This window comes from Lissotriton helveticus, chromosome 5_1 (genome assembly GCF_964261635.1).
Source record: "Lissotriton helveticus chromosome 5_1, aLisHel1.1, whole genome shotgun sequence".
Classification (NCBI taxonomy): Eukaryota; Metazoa; Chordata; class Amphibia; order Caudata; family Salamandridae; genus Lissotriton; species Lissotriton helveticus.
In genome coordinates this window covers 1,101,048,297-1,101,073,481 of record NC_136065.1, presented here as the reverse complement: position 1 = coordinate 1,101,073,481, position 25,185 = coordinate 1,101,048,297, and the positions used below count along the sequence as shown (strand labels likewise).

The following is a 25,185-nucleotide window of genomic DNA, read 5'->3' as shown; positions in this document are numbered from 1 at the left end:
TCTGATTAAAAATCTCTGTAATTTGTAAAGAACATTCTGAGGATGATTAATATGTATCACAAGTATAGGATATTTATTTTTAAGTGCCCTAAACATCAAAGTCGAATTTGGGTATTTTTGCCATTTAAAATAGCTTTAAAGTGCTTTAGGCTTCAGTAAATGCATACATTTAGGTATAAAACACAAATTTGCAGGTTGTTCCCATTTGGGGTTGCGTTTAATGGCTCAGTGAGCCAATGTGCCTGGTGCAGAGGTTTGAGTTTAATATCAGGATTGAAGGTTTTTAACTTTGGCTGGACCTAACTGAGACCTTCATCTATTTAAGGTTAATGAAATGAGTACCATTGCAAACAAGCATTTGTTCTAAAAACTGGTATGTGTGTTTATGTTCTGCGAATTATTCACAGTAAATGTTTTAATAATATAAGTATAGAAATAAATTATAGCCCCTAACAGGAGTAATATATATAACATGTGTTTTAAATAGAGTGAATTATTGCAGGTTAGGAGGAATCCGGAACAGGCTGCTCAGGTTGCGCTAAGATGCTATCTTTAGTTTTCCTGTAAACAATGGAAGGAGGCTGTCATGATGACATTTGTGACCTTTTAAATTAGGACTTGTCTCTGTGAAATGCAGAATGACCTTGCTAAACAGGCCTCTAAAAGGAAGGGTTTCTGGTTTCTCCACAAAATTAAAGAACTTAATTCCAAAGGGAAAAATATGAAAAAGGTTTCTTTGAAAGTCCCAACACATGCTAAATACTCTGCAGAAATGATATATTTGTATCTCTGCCTCTAAAAAATAATGTCTGCTAGTTGCTTTTATTTGACCAAAAATGAGGCATTGCATTAAGTTTTAGACAGAAAATAAGAGGAAGCTCTTTATTCAAATTTTGAAGGCTACATGCCTAAGTGAGAACGATTTGCCAATTAAGAATTATTTTTCAAAGTGAAAATTGTGGCACAAGGCTAACATGGAGTGTCAGCGAAAGAATTTTAGTTTTAGCTTAATGTTGCAAGGAGACCGACAAGATTGTAACAGTTAAGTAATGGAAATTTATTTTTGTGTCTGTTCATAAGTATTATGTTTTGTCTTCTGAATAAAAGTTATAATTGATGTCTGTTTGTTAAGAGAAATGTCTCTCTTTTGTGTGTTGTGTATTTTTTCTTTTTTGCTTCTGCTCACAGATCATCCATGGATTGCTCTGGGGGATTTTAAGTCTGACAAGACACGTGAGTTTGGTTGGTTGAAATGAAATGTGTTTTTTCCGTAACTCCTTTGGAAAGAAATGTCCATGCGTTTTTCATGTTTGTGTATTTGGTTCTATCATGAATTCTTCTTGCTGGTTCTGTGTGTCTGAAAGTTGTATTTGACAGCAGATATCCACTAATTGGTGATCTACTGTCAAAAAGGAGGGTAAGGATTTTAAACCTGACACGGTATTATGCGTCACCGCTCATTTATATATGCTATTGTTTTGTCTATACTTTTTTTGTGCTTGATATACAGCGAGTATATCTGATGGCTTGACATGTCCGTTTTGTGCGTTTTATTTGCATGTTTTATGTTTTATGTTGCTGCTTATGATACTATTACAAGTTTCCCTGTGTTGTGAAGGGATATACATGACGATGTGTATCCTGCAAACAGTTGGGTAGATTTGCTTTGCCACTAAATTTCACAGAAAGACAGACAACACTTCATCAGTGTATGTCAAATTTGGCTTTAATGGTATTTGAAGGAAAATAAAAAAGATATACAGGAAACAAGGTTTCACCTACAGTCACATTACTGCCCCCTTTCCTGTAAGGAACAGGCAGCCCTAAAATTATGTATCCTGAATTGGACGTAAGGATAAATTATAGATCTGTGACTTTTGTGCATGGTGACCTAATTTTTATATTACATTAGTCAGTTTTGTTCTGCTTCCTGAATAGTGTGTGGCTTTGTACCATAAAGGAAACAAGGCTTAATTTTTCCCCTGATTGATGTTGCATCGTACCTAGTAATTGGGGATGTTAGCTGTGTCTTAGTCCCATTTTCCCTTTTCCATATTCCTTTCACCAGTTAGCCTTCTTTTTGTTATTATTGTATTAGGTTCACACTTCCAGATTGCAGTAATGTACCAGAGACCCCCATATTATGTATAAATCCCTTTTGTATAACAAGACTGGTTCATTGATAGAAAAAATGTCTTTACCCCATTAGACGATGTCACTATGTGTGAGGACATCCATTTAGATAAAATTCTCATATAGTTATCTACCCTTAGATGGTAGGGGATATGCTCTCACATGGAAACCCAATTGAAGAAATTAGAGGCACTGTTTTGCTTATTGCCTTTGTCTTTGTATTCTATGAGAATGACAGTGTATTTTAGATCACAATTGTTCCATGGCGTATAGCCACTCCTTTGAAGATTGCAGGCCACCTGTTAGCAGTCCCTTTGTTAAAATGAACTGTTTTTGTGCTGAATTGAAGGAAAATAACAACTATGCCATTTCCTACGTCACTAGGTTCTGCGGGATTAAGTAATAATAACATGCGGAACTCACCCACAATCCCATTAGCGACAGCTAACAGATGAAAAGTCCCAGCACCCAGACAGTGATCGCCAGCGTGTCATCAGTGATATCTCCAAAGAATCATACTTGCTCCATCAGACGGCATAGGACATCACAGAACCAGTTTTCAGTGCAAAAGAGCTTAAGAGAAGAATCCTTGTTGCTTCGAGGCTTAAGTTTTTCACCTGTCATGTGCTGGTAACCTCTGACAGTAGGCAGTCCATTGAGCCCCTTGGCCTGAGTTTTGGCCACACACACACCCTTTTTTCCTTTGCTCCAACGGAAGTGCAGTGCACCGGAGGATCCAAGATTGTCAAAAGGCACTCCATTCTGGTGCCCATGAAAGAGCAGCCCGAGCATCCTCTGACACTGAAAAGCGAGTGTTGGAGTCTGAAAGTGTTGCTGAGTATGAAAGCCTGTTGCTCTTTCCTAATTAATAGTACTTGGGTCTGCATGAGATGATCTGTGCCCTTGATCAATGGAGAGCACACTATCTGTAGTGCCTGCCGCAGAGAAGAGATATTGGTGCACTGCCTTGAGACATTGAGACTTTCAAATAAGCTGTGAGTGTTTGGCAGGAGGGCACTCCAGCGGATACTGAGAAGGACCATTTTCATGAAAGGCCTGAAGGAAGAGGCCCATGCGGAAGAAAACAACAGAAGAGGATTTTGATGAACAATAGAAGCCTGCTGGAGAGGCTTGGACGGACTCTGGGTATTTCCCGTGCAATTGCATAAAATGGGTGTTAGGAGACTCATTTTTGCTGGCATTGTTTTAGGGTGGTATTCTGTTTGGTAAAAGCGGAATAAAGTCCATTCTCTGTGGAAGAGTATCCCTTTTCATCTGAGAGCATTGGTGAGGATCGCCACTGTTTCACCTAAACATGTAGTGAGTTGCTGAGATGCATAGGAACCATAAAAAAGTGTTGCTAGATAGTTTTGGGATTTGCTTTCTGCTTAGAGTTGTGAAAAATGATGCTTTTGTTTGTAATAGTGGTCATTACTTTCTCCTGTTGTCTATATATTCTTAAAAATGTGTTTTCTAGTGTTTTTAAGCATGATGTTGTCACTGATGGGTGGGATTGTTTTTTGCTACCCATTGAGATCTGTACCCACCTCCCAACCAATGTCTCTTCCTACTACTACTTCTTCGCATTCTTTCCATATTTTATCTGAACATGAACTGGTTAGGAGGTCAGAGTTTATTAATAATTCCTTTGTACAGCTTCTGCATCAACACCAGTTAGTAATGAACATCGCTAATTGTTGGGTGTGTGGTCTTATGCCACATACTACAGATAGAGGTATTCCCTATTTTGTCCTGCCATATGCGGCCTTTGTGTTACTACGTGTGTAAGGAGACCTGTCCCGAAGAGTTGCTAAGTAATAGGATTATTCTCCAGCAACATCTTGATGATCTGATGAATATAGACCTGCATTCAGATTGACGTGAGTTTAGGTTATTGCCTATGTAAGGGCAAAAGGAGGGTCTGAGGTTCCGTGAATTCTGAACCTGGGTCATAAAGGTCATGGTTCTGTTACGATTTTGGTAACAGCGAACCGTAAACAGTGAGCTCAGCAAGTATGAGTGTTTTCGTCATGTTACACCGATGGATTCACTGTGTATTTGAAGATTTCGTTCTGAACCCTTGGGTTCCATTTTGTGCATGGCAGCCATTTAGTGGTTGCCCTCACATAGGCCGATGACTTTAGCTGAATTTTAGATGACCTGAGTGAACTGACCCTGTTGCCTGAAGATGACCTTGTTAGGCCAGTTCCTTGCCCAGTAGCTGATCAAGATTAAGGATCAGAGAACAGGAGATTGTAAAGTTTGGTATGCACATACACACCCCTTATCCTACTTCTCATCTGTTTCTGTTCCTTCTTTTATGACCTGTTTACGATATGGGTTGTGGTCTTTTATTATGGGTTTGGTCGGCTTGTGTAAGAAGGAATGTTAGGCATTTTGCATGCTTGCAAAAGCAAGGACTGCCCCTTTCTTTTATGCTGAGTTTTGTATTCCTAAACATATATAAGGCCTCTATTCTCTGTATTCCTCAGACTACCTCATTCAGTTGCTACGGCTTCTGTGTGACGTGGCCTCACTTATTAAAATTTAATAAAGATGTCTTTTCATATTTTCAGCTTCTGTGCCAAGTTCTCTTTTTATTAGTAAGTATTCCCTGAGAATGAAGATTACAGTTCTTCAAGTCCCCATTTGCACTAATGTAAATGTGACTGTAAAAATCATGTTACGCAGAACAAACTGACAATGACACACATATAAAATGAATTGGCTCATTTAGCTTCAACCAGAGAGAACAGGAAGAACCTTGAACAGCAACATTTTGAGAGGAAAGCTTCCTTTAAAGCTTACAAAGAGCAACATCTTATTATGAAAGACTCAATAAGGTTTCAGTGCAAATTTTGCCGCGTGTGAAGACACTAAGAATAAAAACATGATGACGATTTGAATTTCACAATAGAGTAAGTGGATAGTCAGGCCAAATTAAGAAAACATGGTTCTGTTGAGAACAGCATATTTGTTTCAAATGCAAATTATTCAAGCCACAAATTTGTCATTATTTAATTAGAACTTTACTGTAACACACCCATCAGAGGAACCAAAGATACACTCTATGAAGTAACTTGACGAGTTGGTCAACATATAAACTAGAGAGTATTTTACTTCCTCACCCTAATGTGCGTTATTATACTAACGGAGACAGTTATGTAGCACATAATAGAAGAGGAAATATATTTGGTAAAGGAATAATACATGTTTACTACTACCCAACACGACTGACCCCTGGTATCAACCTTTAAAAAATCAAATAGTGTTTTAAATTTGTATTGATTTAATGTGTGACATGCGGGTCAAATACTGCTATCTGCAGCAGGCTCGCTGCCCCCTAATCTATTCTACCATACCAATATTTCAACCTGAAAGGTAATGAATACAGCTAGATCTCTGTAACCGGTGCCTAAATTAACTCCCTGGGTAATTACAATTCTTTGTTTGTGACGAATAAGGTAATCAAAAACATCTTTAAAATCGCACGTATTGTTGTTGACACATTCTAAGTCAGACTTTGTCCAAAATAATGCAAGTGTACCAGCACACCATATTTTGAATGTCATTCGCTCTCTGACGCTGCCGATCACGACTGCCGCCCTTGATGATATCCACTTTAAATCGCCCCCGCCCAATATATGAGTTCCCTGAACAAATATTTTTCATTTCGAGACTACTTGTTGGCTTTTACCCCGCTGCCATCATTAAGGGGGGGGGGGGGGGGGGTTTACGAAGTGGTTGGCGGTGGGTGATGCGCGGCGAGGTGTAGATGTTCCCTAGAAAAATGTGCACTGGATGCTCACCTCGTCCATTGCGATTGCTTCGCCCTTAGCGTTTATAGCTTCTCATTTAAACTGCACCTAGTCTCTCTTCGGCCTGTGGGCAGGCCGCCCGCTCGAATCCCCCTTGAATTGGTAACGGAGCAGAGGCTGTGTAAATGAGAGCGTCCTTTAGGTCTCCTAGCAACCGCTCTGCACCCTCACGCATTCCTTGAAGCGCCAGCAAGTCCGGCGAAAGAGAAAAGGGACACAAGTTAAAGGCACTCCAGGCAGTCTGCACTGAAGGGCTCAAATAAAAGTCCGCCATCCTAGAATGGAGAGCGTTTTGTTTTAAGTCAGCCACTCTGTTGAAAAAAATCACTCTGAGCTTCTCAAAGACATTAATATTGTAGGTTACTTTCTTCTTAGTTCCACCTTTCTGCATCTCGCCCAGTCCAGGTTATTTATTGCTTTGCATTCTATGATTTGTATTCGTGTTTATTGTTTCAGTATACAAAGCAAAAACCTGGACTCGATTAGATACTTGCGCAACGACCGAAAGTACCTTATGAGCTCTGCTGCATCCCAGTTCCTTCTGATTTGTTTTATGTTTATGATTAAGGGGACTGTGCGGCTCCCAGGTTGCGTGCCTTGACATCGCAAATTTTACAACTGCGGTAGCACCATTATCTCTACAAAATCTTGGTAAAATGTGCAATGAGTGAGCAGGTCGTTGAAATGGCAAAAGAAACGCCTCCTAGTACCTATGTTCCTTTATAGCGCTGTTTTTCACTTGTATCTGACACCCAATGGGTGCTTGCTTCTCCTAGCATATCTGCCCCAAAACTAGTCCTTTATAGTTGCCTTTTTCTACACCTCCTTCACTTCCCTTCTCCTAACAACCTCATGATTGGGCCATGGGCATATTTGCTTGAGCCGGCCCACGTAATTTAGTGCTCCACATTTATTCATCAAAATGTTCACCTGTGTAATGAAATATGAAAGAGTGCAAACGTATTATTTATTTATTTATAAAGAGTATTAGCAATAGGCTGTATTTACACTCAGCAGAAGCCACGTTTATATATTTGAACTATAATCAAGATATCGTTCATGTTAACTTTATTCACTTGACTGTCATTTTCACTCTTGTTGTTGGTCTGGCTGTGATTAGGTTCAAGCAACTCAAATTTCATCTGTATAAAATGCACTATAAGATTCACATTTTCTTTTTGCTGAAGGTGCATTATCAATGCTCATTATTTAGAATAGCAAAAGGAACAAATGATGGACAGAATGCTAAGCAATGCAAACAGCGACCCACAGTCACAAAAATCTGGGTTTAATCCATCGCTCTTTTTCACATCACGCCAGCCTAGTTTGGACCCAGCCATATGCAAACCAGTCTTGAAACCCCGAAACTGGGCCCAGAATGTTTGTTTCCAGTCCAGGGAGGGCTTTGCCTTGCAGTTCGGGCTGGACTGTTCCCATGTGGAGCAGGGTCAAGACTGATTTGTATATGGCTGGGTTTAAACTGGAATAGCATAGGTAGCAAAACAAGCATTTGCAATGCAATAGGTCTCTCATTAGGAAAGTTTGAGCTATTGGTCTTGTAAATGACAATTTTTTAATTTATGTGTTGGTTTTGAAAATAGCGAAATTAATAGCTTTATCATTTACAATGCCAATAGTTATAACTTTCGCAAATGTGACACCTATAGCATTTGTAATGCAACATGTTTTGTATTTACGTGACTTAGATGTATTGATATTACAAATAACAATGGCTTTTATTTTTTTAAAATAATTAATTCTTAAATAAAAGTGATTGTAATTTATAATGGCAATAGCTTAAACTTTTGTAAATAACTTTTGTAAAGATTATGTTCAGTGTATTTTATTGTGACGAAAATGCAAGAACAGAAGTGAAATATTAACATCTTTTTGTGACATTTGTAATAAAGCTTGAAACATTGAGAGAACATATTTGAACCAGTTGTTGTTGAATGGTTGCACAGATTGATGCTGTGATGGCGCGGAGTGATGTTGTGGTGGCGACGAGTGATGCTGTGGCGTTCAGTGATGCTGTGGTAGCGCATAGTGATGCTGTGGGGGCTCTGAGTGATGCTGTGGAGGCCCTGCGTGATGCTGTGGAGGCCCTGAGTGATGCTGTGGATGCCCTGAGTGATGTTATGTAGGCCCTGAGTGATGCTGTGGTGGCGCATAATAATGCTGTTGTAGCGCATAGTGATGCTGTGGTGTTCCAGAGTGATGCTGTAGTGTTCCAGAGTGATGCTGTGGTGGTGCTGAGTGATGCTGTGGTGGTGCTGAGTGATGCTGTGGTGGTGCTGAGTGGTGCTGTGGTGGTGCTGAGTGATAATGTGGTGGTGCTGAGTGATAATGTGGTGGTGCTGAGTGATGCTGGGGTAGCGCTGAGTGATGATGTGGTGATGCTGAGTGGTGCTGTGGTGGTGCTGAGTGATGCTGGGGTGGCACTGAGTGATGCTGTGGTGGTGCTGTGGTGGTGCTGAGTGGTGCTGTGGTGGTGCTCAGTGATGCTGTGGTGGTGCTGAGTGGTGCTGTGGTGGTGCTGAGTGATAATGTGGTGGTGCTGAGTGATAATGTGGTGGTGCTGAGTGGTGCTGTGGTGGTGCTGAGTGATGGTGGGGTGGCGCTGAGTGATGCTGTGGTGGTGCTGAGTGGTGCTGTGGTGGTGCTGAGTGATGCTGGGGTGGCGCTGAGTGATGCTGGGGTGGCGCTGAGTGATGCTGGGGTTGCTCTGAGTGATGCTGGGGTGGCGCTGAGTGATGCTGTGGTGGTGCTGAGTGGTGCTGTGGTGGTGCTGAGTGATGCTGTGGTGGTGCTGAGTGGTGCTGCTGAGTGATGCTGTGGTGGTGCTGAGTGGTGCTGTGGTGGTGCTGAGTGATGCTGTGGTGGTGCTGAGTGGTGCTGTGGTGGTGCTGAGTGATAATGTGGTGGTGCTGAGTGATAATGTGGTGGTGCTGAGTGGTGCTGTGGTGGTGCTGAGTGATGCTGGGGTGGCGCTGAGTGATGCTGTGGTAGTGCTGAGTGATGCTGTGGTGGTGCTGAGTGGTGCTGTGGTGGTACTGAGTGATAATGTGGTGGTGCTGAGTGAAGCTGTGGTGGTGCTGAGTGGTGCTGTGGTGGTGCTGAGTGATGCTGTGGTGGTCACATCATGTTCACATTTAGACAAGTGTTTGAGAGGGTTGAAGTAAGATGAGCAACCTGCCAGAAACAAATGGGGAAGATAGGAACTGACGGGGAAAAAGCTGTGGCAGCAATTTAGGGCATTACATCAAGAGTGAAACAAGGACAGTGCTGTTGTGGTGCTGCTGAGTGATGATGTGGTTGGGCTGAGTGATGTGATGGTGTATTTGAGTGATGTGGTGGTGTCCCAGAGTGATGTGGTGGTGTCCCAGAGTGATGTGGTGGTGTCCCAGAGTGATGTGGTTGTGTCCCAGAGTGATGTGGTGGTGTTCCAGAGTGATGTGGTGGTGTCCCCGAGTGATGTGGTGGTGTCCCTGAGTGATGTGGTGGTGTCCCTGAGTGACGTGGTGGTTTCACTGAGTGACGTGGTGGTGTCCCTGAGTGACGTGGTGGTGTCCCTGAGTGATGCGGTGGTGTCCCTGAGTGATGTGGTGGTGTCCCCGAGTGATGTGGTGGTGTCCCCGAGTGATGTGGTGGTGTCCCAGAGTGACATGGTAGTGTCCCAGCGTGATGCGGTGGTGTCCCTGAGTGATGTGGAGGTGTCTCTGAGTGATGCGGAGGTGTCCCTGATTGATGTGGTGGTGTCCCCCAGTGATGTGGTGGTGTCCCTGATTGATGTGGTGGTGTCCCTGAGTGACGTGGTGGTGTCCCTGAGTGGTGTGGTGGTGTCCCTGAGTGATGCGGTGGTGTCCCTGAGTGATGTGGTGGTGTCCCCGAGTTATGTGGTGGTGTCCCTGACAGTGTTCCCTGTAACGCGCGCGCGTGCGCTCGCGCGCACCTTGCTGACCCCGAGCACGCAGAGTCCCGAGGAAAGTGCGCACACATCCTGTGAGTGCTTTCGCGCCGCCGCATTTAAAACGCGAGCGGCGCGAAAACGGCAATTCCATGTTTGGGGGAAATATTAAGAACATAAATTGCTCCGCAGTAATGGGCTGTGGCTGCGGGCTGTTTGTGGCCCTTTGTGAAAACATTTGTTAATTGCAGCACCGTCATGCGCTGCAATTAACAAACATTTTCACAATGGCTCACAATCAGCCCCCAACCGCGCTCCCTGGTTGGGGGCTGATTGTGAGCCATTGTGAAAATGTTTGTTAATTGCAGCGCATGACGGTGCTGCAATTAACAAATGTTTTCACAAAGGGCCACAAACAGCCCGCAGCCACAACCCATTATAACACAAATTCAGCTAAGGAAAAGACGGGATTAGGCGGTGTCTCCCGCCTCTATTTTGCCGCCACTTTCAACCATGTCACCAGCCCCTCCTCGCTAGTGGTACCATACAGGTAGGTCTCTGTTGTGGCTGGCTCGGGCAGATAAATGGGCGCTCTGCTCAGCTGACAGCTCAGGCGAGACAGAGGCCATAGCTGCCAAGCGAAAGTGAAATTCACCGCCTCACTGTGCTGATGCTGAAGCCATAAAGCTCTTTGTGACCGGGATTAGAAGTCAAGCTAGAAGTCCGTATTTTTGCTGATGATGGTCACGAAAGGCTCGCCAATTCCACCACCAAGGAGGTATCTCTAGGGGTGGTTGTGTTTTGGCTGCAATCAGCTTTGTATGTACCGGCGCAATAAAGTGAGGCAGCGCTGCACTGGAGGGAGAAGGAAAAGCGCCTACAGCAGCTGTTTAAAAACCTCAGACATAGAAAGCGAAGGTGGAGGTGCAAGGAAAGGAAAGCACATGTAGTGAAATCCTGTGATCGACATTGGCATAAAGTTAACTGCAGGCGTGTGCTTATGTGGTATGGAAGGGCGCTTTTTGACAGAGTACAAGGAGCACTGTCACAGTGAGCCACATATTGTTTTACTTTGCAACTTCAGCCGCGCCGCGCTCCGAGCAGAGCAGAGAATGCCCAAGGCGAGTGACGGGGTCACAGGGAGGCACCAGATTTACCTCTAGCAGAAACCTTGGTTTTCATTCTGAAAACTACAATGATCGCCTTATTATTGTATTGGCGCCTGCCAGAATAATGTCCCATTTGCAGGCTCTGCATTAGTTAACATATCATTTAATATGATTTCTCGTGCAGCTGCAAATAAGTGCTACAGTTAGAAATAAATAAACGTGTCCAAGTTGCGTAATGTAACTGGCGCTCATGTACAGTGCTCTAATACGCTCAGGTCGAGAATGCTATTCGCGCTATTAAACTGCAAAAAAATTGTAATTCTTTGACTGTAAATGCACTCTCAGTCTCAAGGTCATATGCAAGTGTAGTCAAGTGTTAAAATAACTCGGGCTAGGATATTTAGAAACAACTGAAATCGGGAGGTGGTCAGGAAGATATGAAGGTTACTACCATTAAAAACAAGCATTTACAATGCAACGGTTTCGACTTTGACAAAGTTAGAGCTATTGGCATTGCAAATGACAAATTGTTTATTTATGTGTTGGTTTTGAAAACAGATAAATAAATGGCATTGTCATTTACAATGTCAATAGCTTAATCTTTCGCAAATGCGAGACCTAACAAAAAAAATTACATTTGGATTTGATGGTACCGGCCTGAACCATCGGCGCTGCTGTAAAAAGAAATGGAAGGATGCACGTGCGGTATGCAGCAGAGAGAGGCCCGGGGAACCCCCCCGGATAGGGCTGGTTCGTGTATGGATGGAGACTTGTGTGCCAGAATGTTTACATTGACGAGGCCTTCTTTGCTATGTGTAGATTTTAGTGTTAGGTGATTATAATAGTGCAGGGATAAAGTCATGTGGCTTCTAATTGGCTGACAGTGCTCACAACATTAAGGACTGGTGTGCTGGCAGAAATGGGACCTATTTTGCAAAGATGGACAAATACTCCGTGTGCCTGTTATTGTTGAGCTGCTTGGAGTAAATTTCACCCTATTGAGCAGTGACTGGATTAAAGTTAACACCAGCGCCTTGTCCTCCTCGCTAATTTGTTTTCACACCTGTCCAGGCCTTCCCCGGGGCACTTTATGTAGATGTGTGCAGCCCCAGGCTATACATCACCCTGATTAAAAGATTACAAGATTATTCGGTCAATAAGGACACAGCGCTCCGCTCCTGGGTTTTAGTTTAAGAACAGAGTGAATTCTGGGAGTTGTAGTCCTGGTGCACTTCAGTTGACCAAGTGAAACTAAAGCGCTCGAAAACATTGGTTATTAAAAGACCTCAGAGGACTGAAGCAACGTGGAAAAAAGGACAACTTTGCATGTAATTGAAGCTGGGAGCTTATCGGTGAACACTTCGCCAGCACCCCCTGAATAAAAACATGTGCAGGAGGGCGCATGATTATCACCGGTGAGTGACACACATACAACACTCACGCCCCCCCGCCCCGCCCTCCCCCATCCCCCATCCCCCGACACCCCCCGAACTTTTATTCTGACCCTCTTGTTACAAGTAACACACAGGACTTGATGGGGACACCATTGTTCGGCTCTTTCCTGTCATTTCTAGACTGGAGAACAAATGTTGAATTGCTTTAGAGAACAGACGTCTTTGTTGTTGGACAAGTATTGTTTAGTGTATGATGTCCGAAGAGGATCCTTGTGGGGGTGGAGGTGTGTTTTAAGTTCTAGCCTTGATTTCTGTGCCACGCTTCCCATTGGCTGTCAGAGATGTGCCTAGCAACAAATCAGCCTTTCATTCGACGTCTGACCTACTGGACAGCCCCTCCAACCCTAAACAAGAAAATAGTACACAAAAACATGGTAATACGCAAAAATATGTTTCTGTTTAAACAAATACAACATATGCAGAGAGAAATAATTCTGTGTGGGCGCGCCCTGCTGCAAGGCTGCCAACACGCTCGGTCTATGGTTACACGACTGTGTTCAGATTCCTCGGCGAAGTATGCCAAGGCAGAATTAAAGAGTGTTTATGTCAACAGTGTGCCACGGGCTGCGCGGGGACTGTATATTGTGGCACTGCGAGCAGCTCTGACGGGGATCCCTGGTGAGTGAATCCTACGGAAAGGGAGCCGGCAGGTCAAACACCTGCTGCCGCGATCTGGCCCGGGCCCGAGATCGAACCGGGAGAAAAACGGCTCGGCTCGTCCACGGTAAATAAATAAATAAATCCCTAAAATGAGCACACTGAGAGGTGGATATAACTAAAGCTCCAAGTGTACCTTGTCTTTGTTTTTACACATAATTATGCAGGGAAACCCAACTCTTTCCGTCTGTACTTTTGAACAAGAAAATAGAACACAAAAACATGGTAATACGCAAAAATATGTTTCTGTTTAAACAAATACAACATATGCAGAGAGAAATAATTCTGTGTGGGCGCGCCCTGCTGCAAGGCTGCCAACACGCTCGGTCTATGGTTACACGACTGTGTTCAGATTCCTCGGCGAAGTATGCCAAGGCAGAATTAAAGAGTGTTTATGTCAACAGTGTGGCACGGGCTGCGCGGGGACTGTATATTGTGGCACTGCGAGCAGCTCTGACGGGGATCCCTGGTGAGTGAATCCTACGGAAAGGGAGCCGGCAGGTCAAACACCTGCTGCCTCGATCTGGCCCGGGCCCGAGATCGAACCGGGAGAAAAACGGCTCGGCTCGTCCACGGTCCCTAAAATGAGCACACTGAGAGGTGGATATAACTAAAGCTCCGGGCCGCGCTGTGATTGGCTGACGTCACGGGGGTGTCCCGGGCCGGCAGCCAATCACAGCGCGGCCCGGGAATGACGTCACGGGGGTGTCCCGGGCCGGCAGCCAATCGCAGCGCGGCCCGGGACAAAGGGGCGGGGCTTAAAAAAAGCACCAGAAACGCCCCCGAATCGCGTTTTCGTGAGAAAGCGCGATTGACAGCCTCTGCCTCCCAATGGCTAGCCTCCATTTATGGAGCTAGCCAATTGGAAACAGAGGCTGTCCTAACCTCACTATTGAAAACAATAGATTTCGATCTGGGAGGGGCTTCGCCCCTCGCCAGGTTTCGAAACCTAAAAAGAGACAATGCTGATTTCACTTGGCAGCAGTACATCAAATCTGGTGTGTTAATTTGGTATGCGCTACTTTATACACATATGCAGAGCCTCTGCCAATGAACACACAAGTGGACCACTCTGACTTGTGTTAAACAGGGGAGCCAGGCCTCTATAAATAGCACTTCAATGCACTACAGTTCTGCCTCTAATAGGTCTGCAAATGTACGTTGACGTTATATTATTTAATCATAGTCCGGGATTCTTTGGTCTTTGTATCTACAGTTTTACTTGAAGCAGGTGGATATTGTTTGTCTGTCCGTCATTTGTGATATGGCTGCATGCTCTGGGATAGTCCAGTATTCTGAATAGGTGTGGCTTGTTGGCGACAGATGTTCCTTATTAGTGATCATGATTTTTTTTAAGCAGGGAGTTAAGTAAGTACTGGTTGCAATTAGTTGTGCAGAGTTGTGACATTGTGCAATATCCTTCTTGAGTGCAGAGTTTATTTACAGTAGTTATCTGCAGAATTCTTGACGGTCCATAACTATTGAAATACTCTTTGTGAGAGAGAACCTTGCTTGATTAATTAAAAGAAAGGGCTTCCATGCTTAAATTGTGTGATCTTTGGCAAATATTTTATTTCACCAAAGCTAACATTTTTTTCATAATTAAGGCTCCCTGTTTTCCGTTTTTACTCATTTTTACAGATAAATACAGACAGAAAACCATTTATTTTCTTATCTGTATTTATTTTTAAATGTGGATAAAAACGGAAATTGTGTTAATGTTTCTCTGTCAGCCGGAGCCCTTATGTTTGATGTGGGATTGGAGTAGGTGGGACAAGTGGTTTTTAAAGGACATGTAGATCTCAGTGGCATTTTGTCCCTTGGACAACTAGATTATTTGGAAAATTCCACACCCCTGATTAACTGTCATCAAACAGCTGAGTGTTAACTGCAAGTATTATGTTAGAGCAATATGTTTTATTGCCCAGTCTTTTATTATTCTAATCTTTCCAAAAGGGTTCATTTGGGTAAAAAAAAAATCTTGTTTTTAAGAGAACCTCTAACAATGGGGTCACATTTTGAATTCTGAATTCGTACTTTTCCAGAATAAGCATTGTTAAACTATATTGCCTACTAGTATCGATGACTCCTACACTACACCTTGTAGTCTTGTCTGATGTAACACTTCCAATACACTGATTTACACACCTATGATTGTCTCTGTGCAATGTGTGTATTATGTAAAGTGCTCTGATACCCTACGCTGGTATGAGTGGTGCTATAATACTAAATGAATCAGAGAGCCAGTGGTTCTGGAGACTTGAGGGCCGCTGTTAAAGGGTGCTAGTGAGGGAATCCATGGTAGAGGTGGCCATTGGGGGGGCGCCAACAAACATTGTCGCACAGGGCTCCACCAGTGTTAAAGGCGCCTGGCTTGTGCCTAGTTGAAGTTGGCTGACCAAAGTCCAATTGAACAACCTGCAAAGCACACGTCGTTCTTTTGGACTTGCTGCATTTCTTTTAGATATCACGCAAGTTAGAAATCTCTCTGCTTAGCCTAGTGTGCCGCCTGGCTGGTATTTTGTTGCTTCTTTTCGTCTGTGCATCCAGATATACAATACAACAATTAACATTACATCTACAGCTGTAAAATCTTATAATGGTACTATCATTGGAGTCTTGTGCTTTTCTAAACCCGAAGTGTACTTGCCTGTATAACCAATTCATGTAATGGTGTGTTTCTAAATTGTAAACCTGCCATAAGACCCTTAACGTGGCGATTTATGTGTGAAAATGCAGTCTTTTCACTTGTTTAAGCATGAGTTTCGAGTGATATTTGGCGCTGCACCCACACGCACGGTCTGGTTCCTGGCGCACATAACCATGGCTGCAGTGCACAGAGACCCCACACTGCCGCACACAGAGGAAAAAAATTAGAGGGAACATTGGTCCCTGAGTGATGTGGTGGTGCCCCCGAGTGATGTGGTGGTGTCCCCGAGTGATGTGGTGGTGTCCCCAATTGATGGACCAGCCAGGAAACATGCCCACGTACAACAGGGCAATCTGAGGAATTAATTCAGGGGGCTAATGCGCCTGTTGCAGCGATCATTCTGTAACCGGAAGATTCCTGTCTTTAGGAGGCTGGCATAGCATGCAAACTTTCTGAGGCAGATACTCTGCCATTCAAATGCAGCGATTGTTTAGGTGCAAAAGCAACATACATTTTTAACACGATTAATTCTTGGAATCGTAGGGGGAGGACATGCTGCTGTTTCCGATCTTACGTGAGACTTCACTTTCTGCCAAACCCCTTCAGGCTCAAAGCTGCCCCTTTGCAAGGCGGCTTTTGGGAGGGAAAAAAGCATGGAATGAATGGGACTTTTCCAGTTTTGTTTCTCGGGGTTGGGCAGCGGTGTCAGGCAAGGCATTGAGCGATTCTCTTGAAAGCAGGGCAGGCATGCTGGGCTTAAAATATGCAAATCCGGTGTAATTCTCAAAGGGCTGAATAGAGCCCGGGATTTTATCATATGCCTTTGGAATAGATTCCCACTGTTCCAGCTACCCTTTGACTCGCTGGTAATTGCAAAGGGCATTTGCTCAAGAATATACACCGCAGATTAACCATTCGGAAAATAAAAAAATCTAACTTGTCTGTATGTGCGACACACAGTTTGGATAATGACTAGGAGGAGTGGGACGGTTATTTTTTAATTTTAATTACGGAAGCCGGCATCTGAACACTTACCAAGATAATTAAGGAATGCATTTGCTACGTGTTGTATGTACTGGCAGCCGCGTCTCACAGAGCATGTTCCCAGCTCCAGCGAGGTTGGCAGCTGAAGCGGGTGTACAGTTTGTTGCAAGAGGTACTCTGATCCAGTCTTTTGAGTGCTGGCCGCGTAAGGGGGTGTTGTCAGGCGGAGCTGCTCAGCACACACACACACACACATTGCCACCCCGCATTCTAAAAGGGAAACAAGTTGATGGAGCCCACAGGCGGGGGGAGGGGGGGGCGTTGTTAATTAGTGGCTGGATATTACACGGTGCAAAGTCGGGCTGTTTCTCCATGTGTGTTGTTGTCTTCAAGCTTTGATCAGTTAGGTGGCAAATGGACATGGAATGTAACTATGGCAACCGGCAGCGCTCCCGGCCTGTGCTTTAATCCCGGGACAAGAAAGGACAGTTGTTGAAAAAGAGGTTGTGCCTGAGTGTTAGTATATTAAGATGCCACTTTTTATTGGTGGTGAATTGTCATTAAAAGTAAACGGTCGGTGCCGCGGGGCCATAAAAGTGACGTGAGCCGTGTGAGAGATGCAGGACTATGGGAGGGAGAAGGGGGTAAACAGATTTCATTGCGGGGTCGGGGTGCGCATTCCTTTGAAGTGAGAGCACGGCCTCGCGGTCATGAAAATGAAACTGCAGGGGTGAATTAGGGGGGACGAGAAGTGGATGAGGAAGCTTCAGATGCCTGTGGGAGGGAGGCTGATGGCTTTGATGTGGATGCGCGTTCCGCACGAGTGCACCACACGAACTGTCCGAAATCCGCTATGGTTTCAGACCTTGGTTTGCTCTCGTCTATTATCCCTTGCGGGATTAATAGGCGAGACCTAAAAACGATGGATTTAGTCCTAGATCTCTGTACTGGGGTGAATACTTGACATTGTTCAACATTCTGTCCATCAATTGTTCGTTTTGTATTTGTTACCCCAAGTGGGACAGGTATGCCGTGCTCTCCATGCCACCAGAGTAACGCTAGCTTGGCTGATGAGGGGTTAAATCCCGAAACCGGTCCCAGGATGTTTGTTTCCAGTCCAGGGATGACCTGGCCTCGCAGTCCGGACTGGACTGTTCCCATGGGGACCAGAGTCAAGACTAATTTGTATATGGCTGGGTTTAAACTGGAATGGCATGGGGAGCTAAAAACACAATCTCTGTACTGGGGTGAATGTTTGGCATTGTTCAACATTCTGTCCATCAATTGTTATTTTTGCATTATATAGAATAGTCTTTTGTTTATGCCGAGAAATGTAGCCATGGACATGCAGTGCGTGGGAGTGGGAGAGAGCCCTCTGTATCAAGCAGACCGAACCGTTGCTGCTTTTCATGGCTAGGCAGCCGTGTGCTTCTTTCTTCGGTGATACTGCCCCTCATTGCACTAAGTTTAGAGCTCTGCTGCCGGACTCACCTAACTACCAAGGCAGTCTGAGACTGAGTTGGCAGAGAGCATCTTAGAACTGTGGTCAGACTGGGGGCCACGAGGATGCAGACTGTCTGTGTGCTGCCTTTCTGGGTCTGAATTTCCTGAATGCAGCACCGAAGGCCGTTTTCTTGCTCTGCTGGCAGGCTCTGGTGGAGTCATAGTCACACTGCCATCGATGCCACTTGGGGATACGTGTAGCAGCTCAGGGCTTATTAGCACTTTTAAAGTATGCGCTCAGCCGCCAGCATTGAACTACGCTACAGGGAACCCACACACATGACTGGAGGCAGGAGGGTGTATAAGCCTACAACTTGTTGATTTTGAAGTTAGCAGCATCCAGCTGCCTGAGCTGAATGTCCAAGGGCATGGTGGGGCTGGCTGGAAAGAAGAAAAAACACAGGTCTGACAACGTTTGGAAAAAACATCATATGCTGCCTCCAACCAGCATGACCACCTGCACCAGTGCCAAACAGGGGTCATATGGCACCACCAAGTCGGGCACATTGGCAGACCTGCAAAACACAAACTGTCTGGCTGGTCCAATAATTAGGCGCTGCATCTCTGAAATCAAAAAGGCACCACGTGGGGCTATGTGGGGCTGGCCTCTTCTTTTTGCTCATATCCAGATGGCCTAGAGCCATGCCGGACCAAATATTCATTTACTGGAAATGCTCTGTTGAAGATATTTACTGTTTGACACATTGTTACTAACCCTGAAAGGCTCCCAGCTCCCTGCCTGGGAGAGTCAGCAAGTAGCGGACAATGATAACTGTGGCTCAGCAAGCTGAGGTGCTCTGGCTACCTTACATGATTTCTGCACCTAGTGACACATTATAATTTTGGTCTCAGGAACTATAAAAAGCATGACTAATACATGTTAGTGCAGTGATGAGAACACCAGTGCTAAAAAGCATTAGTCTACTCCCTGTTGTGTGCTACTTTGCAGGTATGACCCTAAATGGTTCATGCAGAATGAGGTAGTGGGACAAAGCTTTCAGAGACTTTTGTTTTAGGATTTAATTGTGCATTTCTTAAATATAGTTAGCAGATACTGTCCTGACTTTGCTGAAGGAAGACCTTACTTAATCTCTGCTGATTTTCCCTACCCATGTTGTTGAGCTTAATGCTTGACCACCTGTGCCCATTCCCTTGAACATTGGCTTAGTTAATCTGAGGCTGACACCTTCCTATTAGAACTTCACCTTCACACCTTAAATGCCTAATTTAGCTTAAGGAAGTTACTTTATTGAACCATTCTATTTCATGTTTTGTGCTCTGTATTTTATTTATTTATCTATTTATTTTGAAGCTTATAAAGCGAGCGGCTACCACCAACGGAGGTGTCCCGGCGCTACGGACTAATAGCAGCAGGGATGTCTAACACGGCTAGAGGTTGGAGAACAGCCAGGTTTTTAAGTTACGCCGGAACAGAGATTCAGATTCGGTCAGCCGCAGACACAGTGGTAGGCTGTTCCACAGTTTGGAAGTCACAACAGCAAAAGCTCTGCCCCCTGTTCTGGAGCGGCAGAAACGGGAAGGGTGAAGAAGACGAAGGTGATTGGATCTGAGAGCTCGGGTAGACTGAACAGGCTTTGGCCTACATTTGAGATAAGCCGGCCCTTGGCCATTTAGAGCCCTGAAAGCCAGGACCAAGGATGCGATAGGTCACAGGCAACCAGTGAAGTTTCATCAGATGAGGGGTTATTGAGTGGCAATAGGGGATATTGCATATCAGCCTTTTTGCTTTGTATCTCTTTTTTATAATATACAAATTCAAACTGTATAATCAAATTGATATATATGTTTATTTTGCCAAATTAGTTTACTGATTGATTGATTGATTGATTGATTGATTGATTGATTGATTGATTGATTGATTTGTAATAAAGTCATTCACATCTGTGGAATGAGCCGATGACTTGGGGTGATAGCCAGCCCAGAGCAACTTAATTATTTGGTATTAGAACATTGTGATCTATATTCTCAGCATCATTAGCAGAAGGTTCCTCCTGGTTTTACTTTGTGATCGTGGTGGGATATCCGTTTCAGGGGACTGGTATGTCACAACGTATCATTCTAGTACCCATGTCACAATCAGGTTCAGCAACTACTTTGTGCTTTGGTTGGGTGTCATCCACAAGCTGAGGAAGCTGAATCTGCCGCACGTTTCCAAAGATAGTTAAAAAGGCCAACTCCTTGTGGACCCCTTTAGACATCTCAGTAGTCTCTAAGAACTTGGAAGAGAGCTTTACGATCCTTGTCAGTTTGTCTCTCTCAGTTTGCTCTTTTTATTGTGAACATAAATCTCTCAGCCATCCCAATGACTTGAGGAGGCTTCTCAACACTCTCTGTCAACACCCTTTCGTGGTAGAGTGAGAGGGATCCATGGCATTCAAGTACATTTATTCAGAACTGTCTCTCATGGACAATGGTGTATTAACCCCTTAACTGCTGCGCCTCACCCCCCCCCCACCAAACACCCCCCCCCCCCCCCCTCCCCACTCAGTGCTGAGCCCTTTTTTGGCTATTTGGGATAGTTCACACTTAGGCCTTCATAACAGTTTGTTTACATGAGGTATTCACACCAAATGTGCACACTTTTTTCCAATATCATGGGAATTGTAAAGGTACCCAGGGTCTGTGGATTCCCTGGGATGGCAGCAAGAAACTAGCCAAATTATTGCTAAATGTTGAGTTTTTCGGAAAAATAGAAAAAATGTGCTTTGGTCAAAAATAAAAGCTGTGTTTTTCCCCTAAAAAACGCATCAGCAAATAGTTTGCTGTGCTAAAGTCACCATCTTCCCAGCTTTCAGAAGCATGAGGAGCTGAAACAAAAAACCTAATCTTTTACACAGTTTTTCCAGTTTTTCAAAGAGGTAGCCCATGTTTCCTGTTTTTTGTGCTTTTACTTCCAGTTTGTGGTGGAAACTATTGTGAAACCCATGGATGATCTGGCAAAGCTATATATTTCTGAAAAGTAGACGAACTTTCAAATTCAGCAAGGGGTCATATGTGTAGATCCCTCAAGGTTTTCTCAAAGAAACTAACTGTTAAAATAAAGAAATATAAAAAACGAGTAGGAAAAAACAGACATTTGTGACAATGTTTTCATCTGTAACTTTATGTCAAGATGGTTGATGTACAAAAGCCATGTGCCATCATTTGGTAGACCTTTTTGGTTGTGGTTATATATACAGTTTGTAGGTTCTCCAAGAACCTGAGATACCAAGAGCCAACAACTGAGCTGCACCTTACAATGGTTATTCGTTGTGTACTGAGTTTAGACAAATGCATATAGTAAAATATGTAAAGTGAAAAAAGTGTATAAGGAAACCTATGTATTTCTGTAATGGACAAAAGATATGGAGTTTAGGAGCAGTGGTTATTTGTACATCTCTTAATCGGTGGGTACCCATACAAACATTTGATTAAGTTGATATTTTTACATAATGGCTTACATTTTGAATGCACAAATGTATTAGAATTAAATTGGTAATAACAAATATTCTACTAATCTATGCTCCCACATGTCTTCTGTTAAAATGGTACCTCACTTGTGATGGACACTTTGCATTTTCCCACTAAAAAGTGACCATTTATTTTGCAAAGTGGGTAGCTGGTGATGTTGATCCCTTACTCAGGTGACACTTAGGGAAACCTAGCAAACCTGCCCATTTTTTAAAACAAGATACCCGGGTCTATCCAGGGTAGGGTGACGTGTGTGGCTCTCACCAGGTTATTTTACCCAGAATCCCTTGCAAACCTCAAATCTTGACTGAAAAAACACATTCCCTCACATTTCTGTGATTGGAAATTATGGAATCTGTAGGAAGCCACAATCTTCCTTCCTCTAGCATTCACCTAAGTCTTCTGGTAAAAATGATACCTCACTTGTATGGGTAGGCCTGGTGCTTGCAAAAGGAAACGGCCTAAACGCAACTTTGATACATCGCATTTTTCCACTGAAAACGGACCATTTTCTGCCAATGTGGATGGCTTTGGATTTCAGGCCCTAGCTCAGGCTGAACGTATGGAAACCTAGCAAACCTGCATATATTTTAAAATTAGACAACAAGGGGAATTCAGGGTGGTGTGCCTTGCATGGATCCCATGAGGTTTTCCTCACCCACAATGACCTGGAAACCTCAAACTTTGCTTGAAAACCCATATTGCCTTAAATTTCTGCAGAAACTTCCAGAATCCACAGGAATCCACAAAATCCATAACGCCCAGCATTACTCCACTTGAGCCGATAGGACCACTTGTATGGCTGGGCCTAATGCTAGTGACAGCAACAGATCAAACCGAAGTCAGTGGGAGTGCCTCTACTCCCATTAACCTCGGTTTTATCTGTTTCTGTCTCGGGCACTAGGCCAAGCCATACAAGTGGTGCACAGTTTTTGTCAGCACAAGTGGGATAATGCTGGGTGGCAGAAACTTTGTGGAATACTGTGTATTTGGGGAGTTTTCAACATAGAAATGTAAGGGAAATGTGTTATTTCAGGCACAGTTTGAAGTTTGTAGGGCATTGTGGGTAAGAACATCTTGTGGGATGTATGCAAGGCACACCACCCTGCAATCCCATGGTTGTCTAGGTTTCAAAAAAGTCTGTGGTTGGTAGGTTTCCATGGGTGATGGCCAAGCATAACCCCAAATCCCGCAGCTACCCCTATTGTTGATCTCTCCATGTAGCACTTTAGGGCCTTTTGTGTCAAGGTCTTTTAGCCAACCCACATAAGTGATGTACCATTTGAATGAGGAGACTTGGGGGATTGCTCTGTGGTAAGACATTTGTGGCTTCCTATAGATTACCGAGGTTTTTGTCACAGCAATGTGACGAAAATGTGTGTTTTTAGTCAAAGTTTGAGGTTTGCATGACATTGTGAGTAAGAAAATGGTGTGAGATGCATGTGAAGCCCACCACCCTGAATTGATCTGTATGTCTAGTTTTGAGAACTGTCTGGGTCTGGTAGCTTTTCCAGGTGTCTGCCAACTTAAGCTCAAAAAGTGCAGACGTTTACCACTGCAAGTGGGACAATATTGGGAGTTAGCCATACTCTCCTGACCCAACACCTAAAAGAATCAAATGTCCTCTGCTTGCCATTGGGATGAGATCCTTTAGTCCACAGGGGAGCAGAGAGACTGTTGAGGATTTAGGGGTCAGGGTGGGGCCTGATTCTAGGATAGGCAAGACCCACCCATTATTTTATTAAAAAATATATATTCCTGCCATACAATGGGCTTTCTGCTCCCCAGGGGAAAATTGGGGGGCACACCTACTACCTGACCTTGGGGAGGTACGACCAGTTTGTCCCTATTGGGGTGGGGTGTGGCCAATGTTTGAGTGCAACACTCACACTACTTTCTTATGCCCCAAAGCATAATTCCTGGTGCCAAGTGGACTTTCTATCCTCCTGACGGCAAGTTTGGGACAACCTCCTCAATTGGAACAAGCCCCCTATCTGCACCATGGGGGCGGGAGCAGAAAGGCACTGTTGGCCTCACTGGGGAAGGTGTATTGTTCGACACCAGAGTAAGCCATCCCATCCTTTAGTTTGTTTTGCCACCATTTTGAAATCTGTGTTGTCTAGTGGGGTTGATCCACCCACCAGGAGAAGCAGAAAGTCTATATAGAACCAAGGTGGGGGAGGACGCCCCCCAAAAAATGTTGCATGAATTCAATCCCTAGTGTCCAGTGGGCTTTCTGCCCCATCAGGGGTAACTAGCCCATCTGCCTCTGGGAACTGAAAGAGATGCTCCATTTAGGGCACGCAAGGGCATAGTATTCCCATGGTGGGCAGCCCCCACCATATACTCTTTAAAAACAATATTTCCCTGGCATCTAGAGAGCTGTTCTTCCCCACCTCTAACCTCCCGGGGAGGAAATTGAGGTAATTACCCCATCTTCCTAGGGGGAAAACTGTTGCCCGATTTAGCTGGGGGGTATAGCATACCCATGGTGGGCAGCCCCCACCCCTATATTCTTTCTTAAAGAACTTTCCCTGTCATCCAGTGGGCTTTCTACACCCCCTGGGGGGGGATACGACTGATCAGGGGAAATTGCCCCTATCTTCCCCCAAAGAGGGGCAGAAAAACTATTATATTAAAATTGCCAAGGGGGAGCACAAGCCGTTGCCCAAGGTGCCACTCCCCCTATCCCTGGTGGCTAGTAGTGTCTCCCTGCTTGGGTATTGCTCTCTTGTGGCGATCCCCAAGCAGAGATCTACTGGGAAGAGGTACCATTGGACAGATTTAGATTCTCCCCTTTCCAACACAACCTCTCCAAGGAGAATCAGAGCTGGGGGAGCTGAGATGTGCCCTAAGCACTGATTCATTAAAAATAAAACAAGCCCATTGGCTAGTTTTACTTTCAGTTTACTATTATGATGTCAGCTCACCCTGAACACTGATCCTCATTGCAGTTAATTAAAAAAAAACAATTAGGCTGCTCAGGAAGCTGTTCCGAGCAGCCTGATGAAAAAATAATGTCCTCCCTCTGGCGCAGAGCACCCAATGGAAATGTATAACATTCTCCAGTGTCGACCAATTGTCAACAGACGCCTTTGGGAAGGGGTTGTGGGTGTCGGCCATTGACGACACCCACACCAAAAGGGCTAATGCACAGATCCAGACAGATTTTCCCAAAGACGGTTTGGCTTAATCTGATTGACATTGTTGACAACAGTTACAGAGGCTTTTAGCACTTGACTGTTAGGTTAGGAAGGCAGAGTATGCCAAATCTGATTTATGTAAGTGCTGTGGTCTGGAAACTCAGAAGTCAGCACCACGTAGACTAATATTCAATACATTGTTGTCTTGTTGAGGCTTTTTTTTTAAAATGGACAAAGTAATTTAATACCCACACAACCTAATACCACTGAACAATGCTGTTCTGTCTTCTCTGGGCTGGTCTCATCCCTCCAAGGCTTCAAAAAGCCCTCCTGAGATGATTGGTGCTGGATTCCAC

The 25,185-nt window shown here is 44.3% G+C and overlaps 1 protein-coding gene across 1 annotated transcript in view; it reads right to left on the bottom strand.

Annotated features, from left to right (window-relative positions):
* Positions 1-6,110, bottom strand: part of CFAP58 (cilia and flagella associated protein 58) — a 702,265-nt gene extending 696,155 nt beyond the window's left edge. Inside the window, exon 1 of the mRNA XM_078641175.1 lies at positions 5,943-6,110. Within this exon, the coding sequence (XP_078497301.1) occupies positions 5,943-5,951 (9 nt within the window). The 5' untranslated portion in view covers positions 5,952-6,110. The remainder of the gene's footprint in view (positions 1-5,942) is intronic.
* Positions 6,111-25,185: the final 19,075 nt, after the last annotated feature.